The sequence below is a fragment of the Hemicordylus capensis genome, chromosome 1, assembly GCF_027244095.1.
Source record: "Hemicordylus capensis ecotype Gifberg chromosome 1, rHemCap1.1.pri, whole genome shotgun sequence".
NCBI classification, from domain to species: Eukaryota; Metazoa; Chordata; class Lepidosauria; order Squamata; family Cordylidae; genus Hemicordylus; species Hemicordylus capensis.
The window spans coordinates 125,881,207-125,906,050 of record NC_069657.1 but is presented as its reverse complement, the minus strand read 5'-3'; the positions used below and the strand labels follow the sequence as shown (position 1 = coordinate 125,906,050).

The window sequence follows — 24,844 nt, the reverse complement described above, 5'->3', positions numbered from 1 at the left end:
CATAGCCGCCTTGCATTGCCGCCAGTACTGCTAATTATACGACACCTGGCCCTGATTGTAGTGCAGCTGGCTGCAGGCAGGGTGCATGCCACACAACAAATCCTACAAGCCTTTCCTTGTGGACCATGGTCAGCTAAAATTCCCCCAAGTCTCCTTTTCCACCACAGGGCATGGAGCTGATATCTTTTCACCTACAGGAAGGGTAAGAAAGCCAGTTCAGTTAGCAGGTAATTGTACTTGGGAGAAATTGCAAAAAACAAAAACAAAAAACCCACCATATAAGCAACCCCTCCCTGTATATTTGCTGCTCTGCCTTCCAGTTAATTATAATGGGAATTAAAAGAGGTGGTGGTGGCCCTGCTTGCCATGCCTTAAGGACAGCCCTGCTCCCTGGCATCTCCAAGATAGAGTTGAGAGAGATTCCTGCCTGCAACCTTAGAGAAGCTGCTGCCAGTCTGTGTAGACAATACTGAGCTAGATAGACCAATGGTCTGACTCAGTATATGGCAGCTTCCTATGTTCTGACAAATTGTTTTAATTCTCTCTCTCTCTCTCTCTCTCTCTCTCTCTCTCTCTCTCTCTCTCTCATTTGGCTGGTCTGCCTTTCAGCTCCTCCTAAGTTTGATCTGAGTGCCAGGCTGAAGAGCCACATGGTTGTTCGTGCTGGGACTGCCCTCTGTATTCATGCCTCCTTTACTGTAAGCCGCTTGCTCTTTGTAATTGACTCCTTCATCAGGGAAATTATGCTTTAGAAGTTCAGAAATTAAGACAACTATACCAGTTATAACAAAAGTGTGTTGGTGATTAATGGCTTCAAAAATTGCAAGAGAGTGTTGGACTCCTTTAGAAAACATTAAAAGGTTTGATTACCAAAATTGAGGGAGAAATAAATGTGGGCCCAGGACCTGGATCTTTTAAGTACCTAACAACACCCTTTGTAAATCCTACCCCCTCACTCTTCTCTGCGATTTCCTTGTTTTCACTAAGCCCTGAACTACAGTAGGATTGAAAGCAATGGGTACTTTGAATCAAAAGCACTGATTATTCACAAAGCATATGATCAGGAATGCGTGTGCAATTTCTGTTCCATTCTCTGACAATCCAGAGCAAATTACCAAATGCAGGGTAATTTGTAATGCCAAATTACAATTAGCAATGCCACCAAAACCAGAACATGAGTCCACGTAAACCGAAGCCAGATAAGAAACAGATTAAAATTAAGCAACCAATTCAACACCAAAAGGCCAAAGAAAAAGTAAGAAAAGAAAAAGCCAGACTTTGCCCGGCACCAGTGAGGAAGGCACACTGATGTCGCTGTGTCAATAATAGTGAATGGATTATTATACTAACCATTGTAATACATTCTCCTGTGCCCAAATGGCGATGGTAGCTCTAAACTCCTGGAACTGCAACTCTCTCCTTAATAAGGTCCTTCCTGCTGTGTTTCTTGTTTCCAGGGGTGTAGTGGGTGGGCAGGGGGGATGTGCAGGGATGGAGCACCAGTACTTCTCACCTTCTCTGGCTATTGGGGTCGGCATGGCCATGGGGGCTGTCATGGGGAGCGCCTGCACTTCTGAATTTGCAACTACATCAGTGATCACTGACTGTCACTATTCCAGGAATATCAGAAACTGCCCTCAGAGTAATTGTCATCAGTAGCTATGGCAGCATGGAGTGCTATGGAGTAATTTAGGTATTTTAAGGGTCGATTGTGGAAAATGCACTTATGCTGGAGAAGGGAACTACTCACAGCAGCCAAGCCCTGTCTATGGACAGGTTGCATGCCCAAGGTTGCATACTGACCATGCAGATAGAAGGAGAGCTCACATGTGTGAAACCTCCCCCATTTCAGTTTAACTACCAGGAGATAGGCAGTGTTTAAAACATCGATGCATCTCTGTTAAAGTAATCACAGTTATACAGAGTAATGACGATTGGGGTGCCAGACTAGTCATGGCATTATGAACCCTGTAATCTCCACTTCCCTGCCATGAAGCTTTATTGGTGAGATCCAGCTGTTAATAGTGGGTTACGTGATGGGGATTCATTAAAATCCTCAAGCCTCCCTGAAGTGATTTTTACTATTGAGATGCTATCTGGGATTCATTGTCTGCCTCTGTGTGAGATTCTGCTATTGGTGATGCTCACCAATATCCCAGGGCTGGAAGGAATAACTTAGCTGAAGAGATGGCCCTTTTCCATTTATTTCCAGGGCTATTTTGACACAGTGGCCTTCCAAAGGCTTTCCTTCTTACTGTTTTTAGGGTCAGCGGGTTTATTTAGTAAATAAATTTTAATTAATTAATTAATTAATTAATTAATTAATTAATTAAATGAAGCCACCCCAGGCAATGTGCAAAGCAAAAGCAGCAGCAGTTATTATTCAAAGGACAGAAACAGAACCACTTAAAAGAGCAGATGATTCCAAACATTAATCCAATGGAACCTTAAAAGCCTAGATAAAGAGCAAGGTCTTGAAGGGGTGGCAGAAAACAGAAAAGGTCTAGAGTGTATGAATGTCTCAGGAAAGGACATTCTAGAGCCTAAGGGGTAACCAACAGGAAGACCCTGTCAGGTGTGCATGACAAACAGTCCTCAGCTGGTGTTGGCACTTGAAGTAGCACCCCCCACACACACCCCAGCCAACCAATCCCATGTGGTGCACAGATACTGCTGGGAGCAGACAGTCCTTCAGATATTCAGGGCCCAAGGCTTTGGAAGTTAGAAACAGCTCCTTGAATTGGACCTGGAAGTGCATTGGCAGCCAGTGCAATTCCTTCTGAACTGTGGTGATATGGTCACACCATCTGGTCCCTGATAACACTGTGGCTGCAGCATTTTGCACTAGCTGAAGCTTATAACAGTGACCAGATCTGCCTGCCCAAGGTAGTGGTAGAGCTGGCACATTAGCTTGGTCACCAGCAGTCCTGGCCGCATCCACCAGCTTGACATTCAAGAGTGAAACAGCAGGACCTAGGAGAGCTCCAAGCTGCATACCTGTTCTTTCATAGGGAGTGCAACCCAATCCAGAATAGTTAAACTCAAGGGAGAACCCTGTTTGGCTTTCCTACTGACCAACAGCACCTCCATCTCATCTAGATTAAGCCTCCATTTACTGGCCCTATCCAGCCCATCACTACCTCCAGTCCCAGGTTCAGAGCATCCACCTTCTACCTGGGATCTGTTGACAATGTGAGACAGAGCTGGGTATCAACAACATATTGATGGCACTGCAGCCCATATCTCCAGACAACCAGCCCCAGCAGCTTCTTGTAGTTACTGAAGAGCATGGGGGACAAGATCAAACCCCGAGGAACCCCATAGGCCAGTGGTCAAAGGGCTGAACAGTAGCACCTTCTAGACCCAGTCCCTTAGATAAGATTGAAACCAGTCTGGAACCTGACTTTCCAGCCCCATGAGTTATCCCAAAGATTACCGTGGTCCAATGTACTGAAAGTTGCCCAGAAGTTGAGCAGGATGAACAGGGATGTGCCTCACCTGTCCTGTTCCCAGCACAGGTCTTTTGTGGCTACAAGCATGAATTGTCCCCTTTAGTAAGCAGGTTTTCATTGGAAAGGGAGACATATATGAGCACTGTAAGATATTCCCCTCAGCGGGTGGAACCACTCTGGGAAGAGCACCTGCATGCTTGCATGCAGAAGGTTCCAAATTCCCTCCCTGGCATCTCCAAGTTAGGGCTGAGAGAGACTCATGCCTACAATTTGGAGAAGCCGCTGCCAGTCTGTGTAGACAATACTGAGCTAGATGGACCAGTGGTCTGACTTGGTATAAGTCAGCTTCCTATGTTCCTACAGGTCATCTACCATGGCAACCAAGGCAGGTTCTGTTCCAAAACTGCCAGAAATGGGTCAGGTTGGTCTGGGTCATTCAAAGCTCTCTTGAGTTGAGTCACCACCACACAGTCAGTTACTTAGAAAGGGGAGATTAGAAACCAGCCAGTAATTGTCAGGGCTGGAGGGAGGGCTTCTTCATCAGCAGTTTAGCCACTGCCTCCTTAAGGTGAGATGGCACCTTCTCCTCCCTCAAAGATACATTTATGATCTCTCTCAGCCATCCAGCCATCTCCCTTTGGGCAGCTTATTTAATACAAGATAGACAAGGTCCAAGAGCACATAATGTCGCCCTTGTACTGCAGAGTATCCTGTACTGCAGAGCATCAAGGCTGCACCAACGTCAGCATGCAGCCTGAATTACCAATATAAAACTACTGATTAAGTGGGAGAATAGGTAGCCATCACTTCTCCTGCCCATTTCTTCTCCATTCCTTAAATCTGGTCCCTCCCTGCTAGGTGTAGCAAGCAGGAATACAGGTATGTCACAGGCTGCAGGGGAGAAAAGAGGCAGCTGAAAGGATTGTGTAAGGTGGGAGAAGCTACCCCTGCTGTGCCTCCTACTTAATTAATAGTTTTTGACACATTTGGCCTGTGTTGTTTCTTGCAGGGTTCCCCTCCGCCAACTGTGGTCTGGCAAAAGGATGGGCTTACCACCAGAGGGAGAGAAAGCATCACGAAAGGCAAGAACCACTCCCAGTTCCTCATCCACAGCACAAAACGCATGGATTCTGGACTGTATCGTATCGTACTGAAAAATGACTTTGGGGAAGCTCACTACGACATCCACGTGAAAGTAGCAGGTATGAGAGCAGACCATCAAGTTTTGGGGCTGGATGAGCTGGTGAAGCTGAGCCTGTGCTGCTCCTCTTCTGCTCATCTGTAGAGCAGAAAGGGACTGCAGGGGGTGCACCTTCCCTATAAGCCCAAGAGGGGGTGTCATCCTCTGTCATATGATTGACCCTGCTTATTTGAAGATCTCCTGGCTTAGCACCAAATTGCTCAACTGGGTCAGAGGAGAGCACATGCAGGCATGCCATTGCTCCAGGGGCCTAAGCGGGGTGCCCGTGCTTTGTAGAATAAGAGTGCACCTATTGTCATACACGGAAGAAGGGGGTTAAATGCATCTGTTTCAGTGAGAAGATGTGTGCAGTAGCCATTCTGGAATGTCTGTGTCACCTTTTGGAAGCAGATCTCTTGCATGACCCTCCTGATTGGGACATAGGAAGCTGCCTTATACTGAGTCAGACCATTGGTCCAGCTAGCACAGTATTGTCTACCTGGCAGCAGTTTCTCCGAGGTTGTAAGCAAGTCGTTTTTGCTGGTGTACATTTTCAGGCAGACATAGCAGCTGTAGAAGGTGTCTGATTAGAACTGTGGCAGCGGGGAGGTTTGGGCAGGGGAACTGTGGCAGGAGTAAACCTTTACCCCTGTGCTGTGGTCCCAATTAAAATGTTTCCCTTTCCCCTTTACCTGTTATGGGAGGGTAGCTACTATTGCTGCCAGTGGCCCCTTTTCTTCCAAGGCAAATAGCTGCTGCAGAGGGGCCATTTTGTCAGGGCTGCAGCATGTATTTAGAGTCATCTCCTTGCCACAGCACTGGTCTTGCTGCTGCCCCCCCCATCTCTCTCTCTCTCTCTCTCTCTCTCTCTCTCTCTCTCTCTCTCACACACACACACACACACACCTGTTATTTCTGCTCAAGAAACACACAAGTGCTGGTGACCGGATTGGCCCTTAGAAGAGGCATTGAAGTCATTCTCATGACAAACAAGGCTGGCGGTGGGCAGGAGCCTACCTGCCTTCCCCCATGTGATCCAGGGCCTGAACAGGGTTCCCCCACTAGTGCATGCAGATGAGCAGTACAGCGGCAAGCAGGAGGCTGAGGGGAGGCCACTGGGCTACCAGATATCCCACAATGCACTGCATGAGCTGTTGGGAATTCTCTCTGGTAGAGAAACCCTTTTTCATTATAGCAGAGTGCACAGAGGCACAACATAGCGGATTTAGTTAGGCATGTGTGTATGCTGAGAGTAAAGTAACTTGGAGCCAGTTCATAGTTTCAAATCAATATATATGGCATTTATTAGAGAACTCCATTCTAGATAAGAAAGTGAGGAGTTAGGATCTCTAATCTAGCTAGCTAGCTGGTTGCAGATGGATTCTGCATCTCTGCACACATGGCGCAGGGAGAGGAGCTTGCTTGCATGTTGCAAGGTAGAAGGAACAGGAAGAGAAGAGAGGAAGTGACCCCGAGATTAGCAATCTACATTCCAAAGGGATAGTGTCAGAGCAGTAGAGAAGGGATGACCAATGTCTTGACCCTCTAGCCCTCTGACTCACTAGTCTGTCCTCCACTGTCTTTTAGACAAGAGACAGCGCAAAGTCCTTAACTTCCAACATGAGCAGCACATTGTACTGGAAAATCTGGCTGCTGCCAAGACATTCCTTCACCTGGCCTCTATAGTGCAGATAGCATCTGGCAGCTTGGGAGCAGTTGCCAGCGGCCCAAGCAAGCACACAACCACACAGTGAGGTAGGAGGTGTGCGTTTCTCCTCCTACCTTGTGTTTGGCCCGGGTTCTGAAACAGGGTGGCCCAGGGAGGAGCGGCGGGATCGGGAGCGATCCCAGCCCTTCTCGTGACCAGCCCTACATGGGCTAGCCCTGTCCTACCCAGGTAGGGCTGGTCATGAGGACAACCTCATTCTCTCCTATGTGAAAGAAGGGTGACGGCCTCTCCTCTGTTGATGCCAGTTGCTCATGTTCATTTGTTAACCTTTGTGTTAGAAATAAACACACATTTTAAAAAATCTGTTGCCCAATTAACCGGGGTGCGGTTTTAAATCAAGCACACTAATGAACATAACTGATGTTAATTTGGTATAATTAATTTGAGAGATAGAAGTGAGTTTTCTGATAGAGGAATAGATGGATGGTTTCCTGCCCATATGGCTTTAGCCTTTCACATTAGTTGGATCTGGTCTGCATGGGTCTGCTGAAAAGCATGGTCTATCCTACCCATGAGAGACACTGCTCCAAAATTAGAGGATGGATGATCACAGATAGAAAGAAATGAAACACTGGCTCATACCTGGTGTTATTTCTGCCTTAGATTTCCCACGGCCTCCTACTAACCTGCACCTGTATGAGGAGGTGCCAAACACTGTCTCACTGAAATGGGATCACTCTCCGGATGTGAAGGAAGATGGGGGCGCCCACTATGTAATCCTGAAACGTGACACCAGCACTGCCACTTGGTACACAGCAGCAGAAAAAGTTCACAGCAACAAGTACACGGTCACAGGCCTGCTGCCTGGCAGGAAATATTTCTTCCGAGTCATTGCTCGTAATGAAATTGGGGACAGTGATCCTCTAGATTCCAAGGATTCCTGGCATATTAATAAAGATAAAGGTAAGCATGCACATCTGGAATCAGACTGGTAACAAGCCAGCGTGGGGTACTGGTAAGAGTGCCAGACTAGGACTGGGAAGACCCGAGTTCAAATCCCCATTCACCCTTGATACTTGCTGGGTGACTCTGGGCCAGTCACTTCTCTCTCAGCCTAACCTACTTCACAGGGTTGTTGTGAGGAGAAACTTAAGTATGTAGTACACTGCTCTGGACTCCTTGGATGAAGAGCGGGATATAAAATGTTTTTAAAAAACACCCAAAAAACGTTGCCTTTGTTGGGTTTCTGGGGCCCTCTGCAATGACTACTTTATGAACAGGGGGGAGAAATGAAAGCAGCAATGACATACTCAGAATGTCATTGCTGCTTTCATTTTTTTCTGTTTGTAAAAATTGCATCTTTCAACTTGCTGTACTTTCAGTGGAGAGAGCTGAAAGTCGATAAGTTGCCAACATCTGTAATTTCCTTGTTTGAGATCTGAATGGATTCAACTCATAATGCTCACATGATCTATGAATTTATTTATTGTTTGTTTGTTTGTTTGTTTGTTTGTTTGTTTGTTTAAAATATGTCTATACTGCCCCAAACCTGCATCTCTGGATGGTTTACAATTAATTAAGAGTCTTCTCCAGCTTGGAATGTCAACTGGGATTCTGCACATGTGCAGTCAGTGCTCAGGCTGACTGGGCTGTTTTGTAGGCACACGCACACAGACATTAGCTGCTTGCTCTCAGTGAAGCTCACTGAACTCTCATTGATTACTGTGAAGCCATAGCCCTGCTCAGGTGTTATCAAACGGGAGATGCTGTACTTGTGTCGTATGCATACAGACAGTGGTCCTCTTGACAGCACACTTACAGGTCCCACAGATGCACTCAGGAGCCAGCCTTGTCCCTGCTGTCAGCAGGGGTGGGGCTGTCTGAGTGTATCAGTGGGGCTTGGAAGTGCATTCTCCGAGACATGTGTGTGAGTGCAGTGCCCCTAGTTTTGAAAACACCTGGACAGGGCTTATGTGAACTAAAAATCCAGCTGCTTTGTAGGTTCGTGCACAAAAGCATTTCAAAGTTATCCCCTTTCTCTTGGTGAGCTCTCAATGATTGCTGTGAACTTGGTGACCAAAATTCTGAGTCAAGCAGTTCATAACAACTGAGCTAGTACAGAATCAAACCAAGGGAAGTTTGCCTTTCGCTAACAGAGAGTGGACTGAACTCTGTTGCCATGACAAGCATGTGTTCTCGGGCCTGCGTTTCCAAGGTAACAGCAATGCAGGAGCAGGAGGGGCACTTATCTGAAAATATAAGGAGAGCCCTGCTGGATCAGAGCCCAGCTCTATCAAGACCAGTATACCGTTTCACTTAGGGGCCAATCAGATGCTTCTGGAAAACCCACAAGCAGGAGATGAGTGAAGGCATTCCCCCTCTCTCACTATTGCTCCCCTGAAACTGGTATTCAGAGGAGCCCTGCCTCTGAACCCCAAGGCTGGCCTTCCAGACTGCTAGTCATTAATATTTTTGTCCCCCTTTCAAAGCCATCTAAGGCAGTGCCATCACCACATCTTGTGGTAGAGTTAGGAGATCATCAGGAAGGAGGGGTAGGTAGCCTCTTCCTCCCTGGCTGATACTCCCCTGCAATTGCTCCAAGGCCATTCTTCTTCCAGCTGGGTCATTCCTGCTTTCAGAGCTGGGGTGTCGAAGGGGGCAGGCGATGGAGGGAAGAGGGAGATACAAGAATGAGGAACAGTAAAATATGCTGTGAAATATCCTGTGACACAGCCACATACCAAAAAACCAGAAAATTGAAGAGAAATGCAGAACTTGAGTCTCCCCTTCACTTGCCACATTACAGTGTAGGATTACCAGAGCTATCTAGGAAAAGTCATTTAATTTAGAGCTCTGCATTCTGAGGAAATTATTTATTCAGGAGTCAATTATCATAGAAGAGAGAGTGTCAAGCATCTGATGACAGCTTGACTCTTCACAGGTCTGTGGAGGGGTGGAATATTGTATTCCTCTTTTGAGTTAGGCCCATGAACTTTCATCCTAAGGACAAACTTCAAGATTCCCAGTTCCTAACTGAGAAATGGATAACAGTCAGAAATGGGCAGTTATGACAGTCAAAAATATTACAGCCCTTGAGGCAACCTGGAACCAAAAAATGTCAAGTGCTCAAAGTTTAGATTGGCAGAGATGTGAGGCAAACACAGCCAAACATGGGTAGTCTGTGAGCCGAAACCGAGAGAGAAAGAGGGAGAACAAGCACAAGCAATGAAACACAGAAGAGAGCAGCCTGCCTGCCTGCAGAGGCGCTCTTACTCCCATGCCTCAGGGCCCTGGGCTGTGGCCTCCAAGGTCTGCACCACCCTGCGCCCACCTCACCGCTGCCCTGCCGCACCGAACTGCTGATCTTTTCTATAATTTTAGCTGCCATGTGCACGGCCAGGGGGTAGGGGGTGGGCCTCACCCCCATGGCAGCAGCGCAGTGGTGGCTGGGGGAGCAACCGTGGCTGGCAGAGCAGCCGCTGGGCCTGTCTGGCCGGCCCAACAGCCCTTGAGAACTGTGAGGCGCTCCAGCGCACCTGCGCAGTTAGAATAGATTGTCACAAGCCCGTGACATCACGGGCTTGCAATGATCTATTCCAACTGTGCAAGCATTGGCAGCCCTAATTCTGGCAACCCTAATTCTGAAAACTAAACATCTTTTGGGCCCACTATTGATCACTGTATTTCATCAACAGAACTTTTCCATGCCAAGATAAAAGAATATCACGAGCGAGACTGGCGCCATGCCCCCCGCTTCATCACCCCACTAAAGAATCATGCAGCACGCCGGGGCCATGATTGTGCCATGAGCTGTGCGTTCTTGGGAAACCCACGCCCTGTCGTTACGTTGTACAAAGGCAATGTCAACATCACCGCCAATTCTAAATTCTGGTACAACTCAACTAGTGGGGTCTGCACACTGATGATCCCCACTTGCACAGCCAAGGACAGCGGAGACTACTCCATATTAATTGAGAATGAGCTTGGGCAGGAGAAATGCAGCTGCACCTTGACAGTGTATGGTAAGTTGAATTCATTCCTTGGTGAGGCTTGCTGGTTGGCTCTATTGTCCAAACCAGCCCTCTGATCCAGAGTGGCCTGGGCCAGCACTTGGTGAAAGCAATGTCAGCATCATGGCCGTAACCTCTTAGTCCTCATCCTTCAACTGACAGAGACCTAAACACCCAACTCTATACATGGCTCATAACTTTACACCATTCAGGAGTGTTCCACTCCTCATTAACTTTACCTGTTTTTTCAGCCTATGCTCTCTGAGTATGGGTAAAGTCCAAGAGCTGACTACTAGACTTCTCTTTTCCTCTTATCTGTCTGGTGATATATTTTTCCCTAACTCTGTGGTTCTGATCACAAGAACATCTGTTCTGGCCTTTGCACTAATCCAGCTGGTTCCTCATTTTTATGCAGTTTCTGTATTTTTCCCCTTCCTACTCTTTTCCGTCTGCCCTCTGCCCTCTATGTCTGAAGTCTGCTTGGCTTCAGTAAACTAACTTAATCATATATATCCTATTCTAATATTTTATATAATATAAGTTCCTCACCTAAGCAAAAATAGGCAATTGGGTTTTTTTATTCCTCTTGGGGCAAGATTTATTCAGTTACATTAAGAAATTAACCTTCAGTTCTCTTAGGATTTGCCTGCATTACAAACTTGCTTCCATTCTTGTGACTATTCTCAAAAGAATCGCCACTGTTTTAATTCTAGTGGAATAATCGAATTATAGAGTTGAAAGGGACTTTGGAGATCTTCTGGTCCAACCCCCTGCTCAGTGCAGGGGGATGCTAAAATACATTTAAAATGCATTTAGCACCAATACCATGCTAGCCATGATGGAACAGAGACTGACATGGAAGGCAGCCTAAGATGTCTTGTAAGAAGCAGAATGAGTTTGGAATCTTTCACTATTCCCTGTATACTCATTTTGCTCCTTATAAGACATCTTAGATCTTGTCTGAGTAATTAAGAATTCTGGTTCTGTGATAGAACTATGCATCTCTTTGCAAAGAACTCTGCTTATTTGATTAAAACTATTTGTATCCCACCTTTTGACCCCATTAGATGTTCCCAAGGCAGCTCACCACCTAATTTAAAATACGATATAATAAAAACATCAATAAAACAGGGATTACAGCCATAACATCCTAGCAACCTCTCTCTCTCTCTCTATGTGTGTGTGTGTATACACACACACACACACACACACGACTAAAAGTTTGACAAAACAAATGTTTAGCTGCCCAATGAGGTGCCCTAACAAGGATGCCATATGAGCTTCTTGAAGATGGGAGTTCTAAGGTCAGGGTGCCACAACAGAGAAGGCCCTTTCATTCCTCCCAGCCAAAAGGATCTCTGATGGCAAGGAGACAAAGAGCAAGATCAAGGTGGGTGGGCAGGCTCCTGTGAGAAAAGGCAGTCCTTCAAATATCTTGGCCAAAAGCAGTGTAGGACTTGTGGCACTTTCACACAACTGTCCCCAGTATTTCTTGGGAGAAGCCATGACAGTTTAATTTCTTTTAAATCAGCGAATATTTGCAATGTAGGCATCATGGTTGGGCATTTTCACATGAAACGGTGAAAAAGTATCTCTTGCTTTGTATCTTCTTTGTATCAAAAGTGTCTTCTTCAAGGCGAAAATCTGCTTTGGTTAGAACAGTGATCTTTACTATTTTTTCAAGTGAGGGCTACTTTGGCAGAAAATCTTCACTGTAGAGCTAGTTAACACTGTGCTGACTTCCACTCAGTACTGCACTTCCCTCCATGCTGGGAGGACCTTTTAAGAGAGATGGAGTCCTGTCTTCAGAGCGCTTGGGGAAAGCACTGGGATGGGAAGGCTAACTTCCAGCACTCTGTGCACATCTTCCAAGATGGTACAGAGGCTCGAGAGGGCTCCATTTACCTTAAAGGAGCCCCCTGAGCAAATTGCAGCACTGGATCGCATAGTGAGAATGGTTGTGTCCGCATTATGCCAGGGGGACTGTGCAGAGTATTCAACTTTGGCCAAAGCTTTGCACAGGTCCGATAAACCATTAGTCAAGGAGCCGCATATAAGGTTGATAGGGGCCGCCACTGGATCCTCGGCCTTGCAGTGAAGAACACTGATTTATAAGTTGTGTGAGACAAATCTTGAATATCTCTTTGATGTCCTTGATATCCCTTTGATGTTTCCTTGCATCCCCAACCAGGGTAATATGTATTAAATATTGCACTTGAGTTCTATCATAGTCAGAGGCTCTGTTTAGGAAATGTTTTCCCATGTGTGCATCCATGGAAATGCCTCCCTCCAGTCCCTTAAATGTACAACTGTTGGATTGCCCCTTCTGAGATTAAGCATTAGTGTGCCATGATATATACTGAACATGGAATTTTATTCTTGCTCCTAGAGGATGTACATTAGACCTAGAGAAATATTCACCCTGTCACAATCAGTGGCAACTATTCTGAGGAATGTGGTTTATATTTATGGCTTATACATATGTAATCTAATCACTCAGATCAAACTATGATTTCAACCTGTGCATATCAAACAGAAGGAAGTCTCCACAATATTATTGGGGGGGGGGACCAGCATATGTCCACATCCTGTGTGAGAAATATCATGCAAACGGAGTGTAATTTATCACCCACAGACGTGTATTCCATTACATGTCCTCATGCAGAGAAGCCGAATTGGTCACAGCTTGCCAGTAGATTATGCTCTATTTACTGGCAATCAATGTTTGTTTCCTTTATTGACAATCTGCTTGTTTCATTTATTTATTCTGCCATCAATTGTACTTTACAAAGTAACATAAGCAACAAAGACAGGTCCCTGCCCCGAGGTGTTTACAGTCCAACTGGTGACCTTATGAGGGAGACAGCAAAGGGAGGGAGAAGGCAGGATAACAAGGGGGTGGCTGTGCTCTGCCGAATTTACCCATGCTTAAGCTGTTTCAATTGAGACATGAGAACTGAGGGATTAGGGCAAAGGCTTCACAGAAAAGCTGAGGTTTGAGAGAGAATTTGAAGGAAGAGGAAGGAATAATTTGAAGATGACAGCACTTAGATGCACTGGGAAGAAGTCCCAGGAGAAAGAGGAAGCAGGCTACATGTGATCTCTCTTATCCAGAGTGAATTGCATTCTGCCCGATCCTCCTTATCCTCTCTATGCACAAGCTGCCAGGCTCCATGGCATGTGTTTGTCCTTTTTAAGTGAAATCTGAGAATGATGTTTCCAGGGACAGCTTAGAAAGCACCCAAAAATGAGAGCACTAGGGACAGCTTACAGCACCAAATAATGAGAGTCTGTATTTGGCTGAATTGTTCAGTTTTATTTTTGTCTCTGTGGCCACTGCTTCAGCACAACTGGCTGACAAGAGGCAATGAACAGCCTGCAGTTTCAGTTCTGTGTCATCTGCAAAATGGAGAACTCCAACTTTAGGTCACAAATGGCATCATGACTGCAATTAAAAGGATCCAAGAGAGGAGAGCGAGCAGAGGCCATCTCATGGAACTGCCTCCTCCAGTCCATTATATTTCCAGAACAAACAGGGATACCTGAAGACTTCCTTCAGAAAATTGAAGTCCTGCCCAAATGAAGAGAACAAGAAGGAACATATACTCTGGCAAAAGAAATGCAAGGAGAGGAGACAATGCAAAGAGAGAGTTTGAAGAGCATATAGCTGGCAGTCTCAAGGGGAATAACAAAAACTACTTTAAATATATCAAAAGTAGAAAACCTGCCAGGGAGGCAGTTGGCCCTTTAGATGATGAGAGTGTGAAATGGATTGTTAAGGAGGATAAGGAGATTGCAGAGAAGCTGAATGAGTTCTTTGCATCTGTCTTCATGACGGAGGATACTGACCATATACCCTCTCCAGAATTGAGCATTTCAGGTTTTGCGGCTGAAGAACTGGACCAGTTTGAAATGACAAGGGAAGATGTTCTCAACTGTCTTGAAAAACTAAAGATTAGCAAATTGCCAGGGCCAGATGGCATACACCCAAAAGTTCTGAAGGAACTCAAATGTGAAATTGCCAATCTCTTAGCAAAAATATGTAAATTGTCCCTACAATCAGGCTTTGTACCAGAGGACTAAGAAGTAGCTAATGTGACTCTGGTTTTTCAAAAGCGATTCAGGGGGGGATCTGGAAAATTACAGGTCGGTCAGCTTAATTTGGTGCCGGGTAAATTGATGGAAAGCATACTTATGGACAAAATTGTTAAATATATAGAAGAAAAGGCCTTGCTGAAAGAGAACTAGTATGGCTTCTACAAGGGCATGTCTTGCCTCACTAACCTTTTGGAGTTCTTTGAGAGTGTCAACAGGCATGTGGATAAAGGTGATCCGGTTGACATAGTATACTTGGACTGCCAAAAAGCTTTTGATAAAGTTCCCCACCAAAGGTGCTTGAGTAAACTTAGTAGTCATGGGATAAGGGGACAGGTTCATGTGTGGATCAGTAACTGGTTGAAGGACAGGAAGCAGAGAGTAGGAATAAATGGACAGTTTTCACAATGGAGGTAGGTAGGAAGTGGGGTCCCACAGGGATCGGTATTGGGACGAGTACTCTTTAATTTGTTCATAAATGATCTAGAAGTTGGGGTGACCAGCGAAGTGGCCAAATTTGCAGATGACACTAAACTTTTTAGGGTAATGAAATCCACAACAGATTGTGAGGAGCTCTAAAAAGATCTCTCCAAACTGGATGGAATGGAATGGAATGGGCAACAAAATGGCAAATGCGGTTCAGTGTAGGCAAGTGTAAAGTGATGCACATTGGGGTAAAAAACCCAACTTCACATATAAGCTGATGGGATCTTAGCTGTCAGTGACTGACCAGATGAGAGATCTTGGAGTCGTGGTGGACAGCTCATTGAAAGTGTCGACAGTGTGTGGCAGATGTGAAAAAGGCTAATTCCATGCTAGGAATCATTAGGAAGGGGACTGAAAATAAAAATGCTAATATTATAATGCCCTTATACAAATCTATGGTGCGGCTACATCTGGAGTACTGCGTACAGCTTTGCTCACTGTATATGAAGAAAGATATTGTAGATCTGGAAAAGGTGCAGAAGAGGGCAAACAAAATGATCAGGGGGCTGGAACACCTTCCTTATGAAGCTAGCCTACAGCATCTGGGGCTCTTTACCTTGGAAAAGAGGCAATGAAGGGGAAACAGAGGTGTATACAATGCATGGAGTGGAGAGGGTGAACAGAAAGAAATTTCTCTCTCTCACTCATAACACTAGAACCAGGGGTCATCCCATGAAACTGAAGGTTGGGAAATTTAGGACAGACAAGAGGAAGTTTTTCCCCCCACACAGCGCATAATTAATCTATGGAATTCTTTGCCATGGGATGTGGTGATAGCCACCAGTTTGGATGGCTTTAAAAGGGGCTTAGAAAAATTCATGGAGGTTAGGTCCATCAATGGCTACTATTCCGGTGGCTGTGGGCCATCTCCAGCCTCTGAGGCACGATGCCTCCTAATACCAACTGTAGGGGAGCAACAGCAGAAGAGAGGGCATGCACATACCTCTTGCCTGTGGGCACCCCAGAGGCATCTGATGGGCCACTGTGTGAAACGGGATGCTGGGCTAGATGGGCCTTGTGTCTGATCCAGCTGGGCTGTTCTTATGTTTTTATACCTTTTCAGACCACCTGTGAAAATAGCCTATCCTCTTACTGGGCCAGAGCCATTAAGCCTATTAATGCCCATTGGCTTTAGAAGATGAAAATAAATACTTATCATGAGTCACTGTGTAATAACAGGCAGGCTGTTCTGTGATAATTTTAGTCATCTCAAGCCTGTGCTGGGATATGGGAGTCCCTGTTTCAAAAGCTACATGGAGTTCAAAAGCATGCATTACTCACCCTCCTGAAATCCCTGCAGTTTTTGAATGTTAAAGCCAGCTTTAAATGCACTTGGTAGCTTCACACATATTGGAATAACATAGCTCGGTCACCAATCAGACACCAGATGGAAAAGACCATTGCCATATCCTACCTGAACACCCCAGACCACAGCAGAAAATGTGACAACAGGAAGAGGGTGAAAATAGATAGATGATTTCATCACATTGATTCAGACCCTGAGGGGGTGCCTGTTCTTTTTAAGGGCCAGTTCAGACATTGTGTGAAACCTCGGGTACATAGGAACATAGGAAGCTGCCATATATTGAGTCAGACCATAGGTATTGTCTACACACAGACTGGAAGTGGCTTCTCCAAGGTTGCAGGCAGGAATCTCTCTCAGCCCTATCTTGGAGATGCCAGGGAAGGAACTTGGAGCCTAGATGCTCTTCCCAGATTGGCTCCATCCCCTAAGGGGAATATCTTACAGTGACTTTAGTAGAGAATGCTTTCCCAGCCAAAAGGCCGGTTGCATCTTACAGTGTTCACACTTCTAGTCTTCCTTTTGTATGCAACCAGGGTGGATCCTGCTTAGCTTAAGGGGACAAGTCATGCTTGCTACCACAAGACCGGCTCTCTTCCTGAAGTAGATGGGAAGACGAACCTGCGGTTAATCTGTGAAGCCAGGAATCATTCCCCAGATTATCATTCAACCACAGCTTTGCAACTTGCGGCTTCTGGGCAGAGGGACCCCTCCCTCTTCCTGATCCACCAAATCTAAATCTGAGAAAGCTCCATACCACTCACATCGCCAGACTGTGGATAAGGTGTCAGGACATAAGTAAAGCAGCAACCATTGGCCACGATCTTTGAAAGGGCGTGCTCAGTGAGATCGTGCCTTTTCATCATTGATCGTCCACCCTCACCAGGGAAAAGACATTTCAACCCTTTCCTCACACCACTTGCACCATTTTTTTTTGCAAGAGCGCTGCAGCTATGCAATCTTGCACAAGCACAATTATCGATATGGTGTGTGTGGGGGGGGGGACTTGCAGAGGGCAATGGGGTATTAGGGGAGAGAACAGCAGCAATGGAATTTATATTTGACACTTTGATTCTGCTGTGTAAATGTACATAGAGGTGGAGGAATTGGACCTAGGAACATGCCAACGAATCCCGGGGGAGGACCCCAGGTGCTGGACCAGAGGAAGGGTCCAAGGCTAGTTGGGATCTTACCAACTCCCTAGGAGGGAATATGTATATGAGGGTCAGCAAAGGATCCCAGGGTTCAGCTCACAGTGACAAAGGATGCTCTTGGATTTGCAGACCTGGGCCAATCAGTCCAGGAAGCCTCAACACACTATTGCCCTCGTGCCGGCTTGCCAGCCAGGGATTAGCCTTCTCATGAGAGGGCCAGTCCATCAGGGAACAACAGAGCACCATGTGCTTTAGTTCTCTGTTGGACTGTACTCTCATGAGGTAGGTCTTCTAGCCATAGGGGGCCCTGATGATGTGGGGCTCCCAATATCTCAGGTTAATAATAGAACTCATCCTCTGTACTCTAACCCTAACCCTCTCCAGTCAAACCCTTCCAGACTTCCAAGGAGTCTGGTCCACTTAATGGTAAAACTGCCGCTCTGTAACCAGAAGGTTACAAGTTCGATCCTGACCAGGGGCTCAAGGTTGACTCAGCCTTCCATCCTTCCGAGGTCGGTAAAATGAGTACCCAGAATGTTGGGGGCAATATGCTAAATCATTGTAAACCGCTTAGAGAGCTTCGGCTATAGAGCGGTATATAAATGGAAGTGCTATTAATGTGTCCAAGTGGTTTGGGGTGGGCAGTTAGGAAAGATCAGGGTTGGATCCTACAACCAGAACTAAACAGGCCGGCTGGGACCAGTGTTGTAGCATATGTAAATCAGCCACAGGGTACCTGCAGATTAGAGAGAGCCCTGGCCAGCCAAGTGACGATGTGGGGAAAAGAAAAGAAAAGAAAAGGCATGGATGTGTGTTACGGGGATACCAGACTGCCAGAGGAAGTGCTCACACTCTTGGTTTGTGTCAGTCACTGGAACCGGAAAAGGTGTCGCTGAGGGACCCTTCCCCGGGGTTTGCATTGAACTAGCAACTGGACTGGGCAGTAACAGCCCTCCAACACACATGCATGCCTCTATGGCCGGCACTCTCATGAGAGAATGGTCCTTGGGAGAAAGGCATAAGCATCTATTGCACTGTTATTGTTGCACAGGGCTCTCAAGCTCACTTCCTTTGTCCCATTAGATTGCTCCGCTCATGAGGTATGGCCAAGACTGCATGCTTGCACCCCAGGGGAAGGGGCTGGACCACCCTTCCCCTGCAAACTGGTATAAAGAATAGAACAGGATCACTGAAAAAACCAAGAGCTTTCTTTAAACACAGCCTGGGGTCGAAGGGAGCAGTACTGTGCACTGGAACTTTAAAATACAGGCATGTTCAGGCATGCAAGACAACCAATGTCCTGCTGCCCAACCAGACAACACATGAAACACCTTTAAAAGAATGTCATCATGCCTTACTGAGCAGCTGCGCTAGATCAGGTGTTTAGTGAACTGAAGGCTTCATTGAGCATGTGCCTCTTCTCCTTCCCCAGATGAAAGCTGTCAAAATGTTTCCTATGGTAATTCAAAGTGAAGATCCTATATGCCGGACAATGTGCAAAGATGTGCATTGCAGGTTGCTCAAGGAATCCAGTCCTCAATCCCTCTTTGTGCCAAGCACACAAGAAACCAACCACACCCTTCCTCAGGGCAAGTCAGGCTTTGCCCAGCCGGACCCTTGCAATGCTTATCTTTCAGACTGCAGCACATGAGAAGTGTCACAGAAAGCCTGACTTGCTGGCCTCCCACCCCCTCCCAACACATGCCCCACTATTGATGGGTAGGTGCAAAATTGGACAGAGACAGACATCAGATTTGTGGGGCTACATGTTGTCTCTTTAACTGACTGGATTGCAGGAAGGTTGTCACGGCCTGGGTTCCCACAGGTATGTTCCTTATGTCGCTTTGATAGGAGCCCCACCCCCCACCCCCAGTGCACAGGGTTGGCACATTATTTCTGATAAGCGCCAGAGTATCACTCCTCCAACAGCCTGGAATATGTGCCCTTTGTGGTTCTAGTTGTTCAATTTGTTGTGTTACCAGGGTTTCATGTGTTTGTGCCCAAATCACTAGAGTCCTACAGACTTCTCTTGCTGCCCCTGTCTTGTCCTCTCATCCTTTTATTGGGGATGGACAAGGGGGGGCCCATGAGACACAGTGGAAAGGAGGCATTCACCAATGTGTTTCTTCCCTTTAAATACAGGATCTGCAGGGACGCAGCGTCTCTATTGCCAAGTAGCGGCAGGAGGAGAAAAGAGATAGCAGAGGGTAGGGCATTGGCTCCAAGAGGTGGCCAGCGAGAAATGTGGCCGCCCTAGAATGAACGCATTTTTTGGCTGCTCTGAGCTGCCCTCTCTATGGTTTTGGGAGGAGCGAGAGCACAAAACTCAGGTTACGGTGGCAGCAGCATTCAGACAAAAAAATGGCCCTTCAGAACCTGAGGTTTCAACAGCAAAGCTCACTTCAAACCGAAGGTTCAAATTCAGGGTTGGGGTTGAAAACAGAGCTGCAATTGGGTAGCGAAACTGGTTTCACACATTTGGACAACCACAAACATGAACCTCTGGCACATTTGCCTATGATTTGCCATTATGTCTGAACATGGCCTAAGAGTTACATATAAGAGAAGTCTCCACCAGGTGCTTCATGTCTCCAGCATGGACAGCTTCATTGCTGTCCTGTGGTACAGGGAGGCCAACCTGAGCCTTTCTCATTGTTAGACTACTACTCCCATATCCCAAATTGCAATTTATTGCTGCTAGGGATGATAGGAGTTGTAGCAGAACAACAGATGGAAAGCCTCGGATTAAACACTGGCTCCAATGACAGCTTTTTCTTTTGAAAATTGCATCCACAGGGGGTTGCAGCCTGGATTGGGATGCATCAGGGGCAGCCCCCTACTCCCTATGGCAATCCCATTCCAAACCAGAGCCCTGTACTACCTCTATCTGCATATTAAAAACAGAGGCCATAGGCGTAACTATAGGGGGCAGGGGGGGCACGTGCCCCGGGCGCCACTTGGCAGGGGGCGCCAAAAAGTGCCCCCGGCGATTTGCCGGGGAAATTTTATTTATTTATTTATTTATTTATTTTTGGCAGAGCAGTCCCCCTCCCCCGGTCCCGGCGGGGGCCCCCCCCATTGGCATTTCTCATCCAGCACTGGGCACCACGGCGTCTTCGTAGTCCAAGTCTCTGACTCTCACTCCCCGGCGCGCCCTGCCGCCCCGCCACCAGTCGCGCATGCGTCGAGAGGAGGACACGCACCAGAGCAAACTTCCTGAACAACTCCCTCTTCTGAACAACTTCCTGAACGCCCGAACCAGTTCCCCTTTTTGCTCATTCAATTCCTTCCTCCCCTATAATCTAACCACGTTTTAACTGAAAAGGTTCAGGGAGGGGGAGATGGGGGGATGCGGAACCTTGGGTTCCACATCCCCCTATCTCTCCCTTCCTGGACTTTTTCACTATGTAATGCAAGCTAATTTAATTATATGTCATCATCAAAATGGATTAGCTGTTTCAGCCCATCAGGAAAGTCTAAACCTCCACCGATTTAATTAACCAGACTGAAAATCAGATGAACAGAGAATGTTTTAATGAAAGGTGGTATATAAATTTAACAATAAGTAAAACTATCATTAGGAGCAATTAGCGATTACTTAAACATTGGTGCTGCCAAGCAATTTGTAAATAAAACTTGAAGCCCTTTGAAAATAAGCTGGAATTAATTGTAGGTTGGGCAGGGGGTGAAAGTATATACTTCTAAACATTTATTGTTAAATTTATATACCACCTTTCATTAAAAACAACCCCAAAGTGGTTTGGTTTTAGTCATGGATTTTAATTTTAATTGCTCTTTTTGTCAATGTGATGAAGATTAGTTAAATCTGAGTGGTCTTAGGCAACCAATGTTGCATCTGAAATGCCATTTCATTTTTTATTGTCATAAATACTCTCCAACCAATTTAAATAGCAAAGTTGTATATTATTGCTTTATTCAATTGCAGGGAATCTCAAAAAAGCAGGATTTGCAACTAAGGCAGTGCATATCTTCTCTAAAATGGCCCTTTTATAGTTTTTCTAACTTTGAAATCGTAACATAAAACAAAGCATAAATGCATAAATGCTTCCCCCTCCATTTGAAACCTTTTCTGGTGTAAATAGCGTGCGGTTTTAGAAAAGGGGAGTCTTTCTTTAACAGCGGGAGAATAAGGAGTCTTTAGCACTATCACCCTAGTCCCTCAAATTACTTTGGAGTCCTTGGTTTCCGTTTTGTTAAAATACAGTCACTCACAAGGGAAAGTCAGGAACAGAACCAGGGCGTGAGGGAGGGGCATCATCATCATAATAATCATCATTGCATCATAATTCTGATGTTTGAGATACAAGCCAACTTCACAGGTTGTTGTGAGGAAAAACCTAAGTATGTAGTGCATTTTGAAATTTTTGGTAATTTTGGTAATTTTTTAAATTTTTTAAATAAAAGTTTTCTGAAACATGTGTATCAGTCAGATGTATGTTGGGGGGGGGCAGGGGGGCGCAATTTCAGTGCTTGCCCTGGGCGCCGTTTTCCCTAGTTACGCCTCTGACAGAGGCACATCCCAATTATATGATCTACGGTCACCTACTTCGTCCCCTGTTAATATTCTGATTTCCACAGAAATCTTAACAGTACAAGATCTCTCTCTCTCTCTCTCTCTCTCTCTCTCTCTCTCTCTCTCTCTCTCTCTCTCTCTCTCTCTCTCTCTCTCTCTCACACACACACACACACACACACACACACACACACACACACACCCTCTGCCCTGGGATCTAGACCTCTCTCTCTCTCTCTCTCGCTCTCTCACACACACACACACACACACACACACCCTCTGCCCTGGGATCTAGACCTCGTAACCCTGAGTAGATTTTTCCAAGGGTTCCAAACAACAAAATATCATTTGTTCATATTTAATTTTCTTTCTTTTTTTAGACAAAGATGATAAAAGTCTTCTAGATTTAGTGACTGACAGCCTACAGAGGAAACATCTCATGTGAGCAACATCTACAGCAACACATTTTAAATTCCGCTCAACATACAGAATAATTCAGATGCTTTAGTTTTGGTGTGCTTTGCTTCTTAGCCTTTTAGTTAAGATTGAGTGTAGTTTTGCTATGCATGACTTAATCACTATGACTGCACTATTGCTTGTAGCCGTAACTTTAAATGAGAAACTGGCACATAGCCCTTTGTCTATGTATCTTTCACAAGGACAGCTGTGTAGTAATTTGCCTTCAAAGCTTTGAGCGATATGTGAGTAATAATGTCAGTACTAGGAGACCTTTTACCTAGGAAATAAAGAGCCAAATAAAGCTTTTTGTTCTCCTTTCTCTTCCACCGAAATCATGTAACCTATCATTTGTAGGTGCTGATGCTGGTGAGACTCAGAGCAAGTCGGGGCACAACCTCTAATCTTTCATTTCTATTCTATACCACCACTGTGCCAAGATCAGAACAAAAACAGTAAAGCATCACTTTGCTAAAAAGAGGAAACTAAATTTTGTAACCTGCAATGGAGTGGAGAAAAAACAAAGATGTCAGCTGCATCTAACCGAGAAACATTTGTCTAACATCTTCAAAGCATCAAAGGCCCTAGACTGGAAAACCCAATCACAGTGGATGCAGGATGTCTGTGTGACATATTTCTTCTTTGCAATTGTCCTCATGGTCAGGGGCAGCCCAAGGCATGGCACTGGAGCCACACTGACTTCCTATCAGCCTGAATCACACACACGCAAATGTTAGCTAGAACAATTGGAACTAGTTTAGTACCATAGACTTCATTCTGATTTTAAATTCTCCGGTTTATCTGGTTTGTGGACTGAGCTGAAAGAAATTATTGGCGTCATTAAGTCGGCTTTGATTTCACTGGCATTCTAAGCAACCTCTTTCAGGATTGTCGTCATGGCTTTTAAGCATGTAAGCCTGGAAGTGCAATTAGAAATCACTTAGTACATCTCTGTCTCACTGAAACACCACTGGAGACTAGGCTTTTACCAGCCAGTGAATTGCTTTGTAAATGTTTAGTACATATCCAATGGAAGATCTGGGACTGAACTTGCATCTCCTGAGTCCCATTCACTTCAGCATGCATTAAGCCATAGAAAGAAAATGCATTCAACATTGAAGGTTCCCATAGCAACATGTGAGCTGGAGAATAAGAGCAAATTTTCACCTCTTGTTTACATATACGTCACATATTCCCCATAAAATCAGAATGGACACTAGGCCACAGCTAATGTACTGTTGTATTATTATTATGCCATTTGTATGTAGACAAGCACTGACTGCAAAAGGAGCAAGGAGCATGGCCATAGAGGGTGTCAGTGCAGGAGCATGGCTAGCCAACATGCTTCCTTCCATTCACTTGCTGATCGCCTAGCAAAAATATGTAACTTGTCCCTACAGTCAGGCTCTGTACCAGAGGACTGGAAAGTAGCTAATGTAATTCCAGTTTTTTAAAAGGGATCCAGGGGGAATCTGGGAAACTATATGTTGGTTAGTTTAACTTTTGTGTTGGGTAAATTGATGGAAAGCATACATAAGGACAAAATTGTTAAGCATATAGAGGAACAAGTCTTGCTGAAGGAGAGCCAGCATGGCTTCTGCAAAGGCAAATCTTGCCTCACTAACCTCTGGAGTTCTTTGTGAGTGTCAGCAGGCAAGTGGATAAAGTTGATCCAGTTGACATAGTATACTTGGACTTCCAAAAGGCTTTTGATAAAGTTTCCCACCGAAGGTTCTTGAGTAAACTTAGCAGTCATGGGATAAGGGGACAGGTTCATGTGTGGATTGGTAATGGGTTGAAGGACAGGAAACAGAGAGTAGGAATACATGGACAGTTTTCACAATGGAGAGTGAAAAGTGGGACGGACACACACCCCGGGATCTATATTGGGACCAGTGCTCTTTAACTTAGTCATAAATGATCTAGAAGTTGGGGTAAGCAGTGAAGTGGCCAGATTTGCAGACGACACTAAACTATTTAGGATATGAAATCCACAACAGATTGTGAAGAGCTCCAAAAGGCCTCTCCAAACTGAATGAGTGAGTGACAAAATGACAAATGTGGTTTAGTGTAAGCAAGTGTAAAGTGATGCATGTTGGGGCAACCCCCCCCCTAACATTGCATATACATTGATGGGGTCTGAGCTGTCTGTGACTGACCAGGAGAGACATCTTGGGGTCGTGATGGACAGTTCATTGAAAGTGTTGACTCAGTGTGTGGCAGCTGTGAAAAAGGCAAACTCCATGCTAGGGATCGTTATGAAAGGGATTGAAAATAAAAATGCTAATATTATAATGCCCTTATACAAATCTATGGTGCAGCCACATTTGGAGTACTGTGTTCACTTCTGGTCACCCTATCTTAAGGACATTGTAGAAATGGAAAAGGTGCAGTAAAATGCAACCACGATGATCAGGAGCCTGGAGCACTTCCTTTATGAGGCAAGGCTACAGCATTGGAGGCTTTTTAGTATGGAAAACTGGCAACTACAAGGACACATGATAG

At 45.5% G+C, this 24,844-nt stretch overlaps 1 protein-coding gene across 4 annotated transcripts in view; it reads left to right on the top strand.

Annotated features, from left to right (window-relative positions):
* The window catches only part of IGSF22 (immunoglobulin superfamily member 22), a 57,007-nt gene extending 34,341 nt beyond the window's left edge, over window positions 1-22,666 (top strand). For all 4 annotated transcript variants that reach the window (XM_053267607.1, XM_053267623.1, XM_053267616.1 and 1 more), the window contains 5 exons: window positions 610-698; window positions 4,462-4,654; window positions 6,965-7,264; window positions 9,997-10,323; window positions 22,264-22,666. In XM_053267607.1, the coding sequence (XP_053123582.1) occupies window positions 610-698; window positions 4,462-4,654; window positions 6,965-7,264; window positions 9,997-10,323; window positions 22,264-22,328 (974 nt within the window). In that variant the 3' untranslated portion in view covers window positions 22,329-22,666. The remainder of the gene's footprint in view (window positions 1-609; window positions 699-4,461; window positions 4,655-6,964; window positions 7,265-9,996; window positions 10,324-22,263) is intronic.
* Window positions 22,667-24,844: the final 2,178 nt, after the last annotated feature.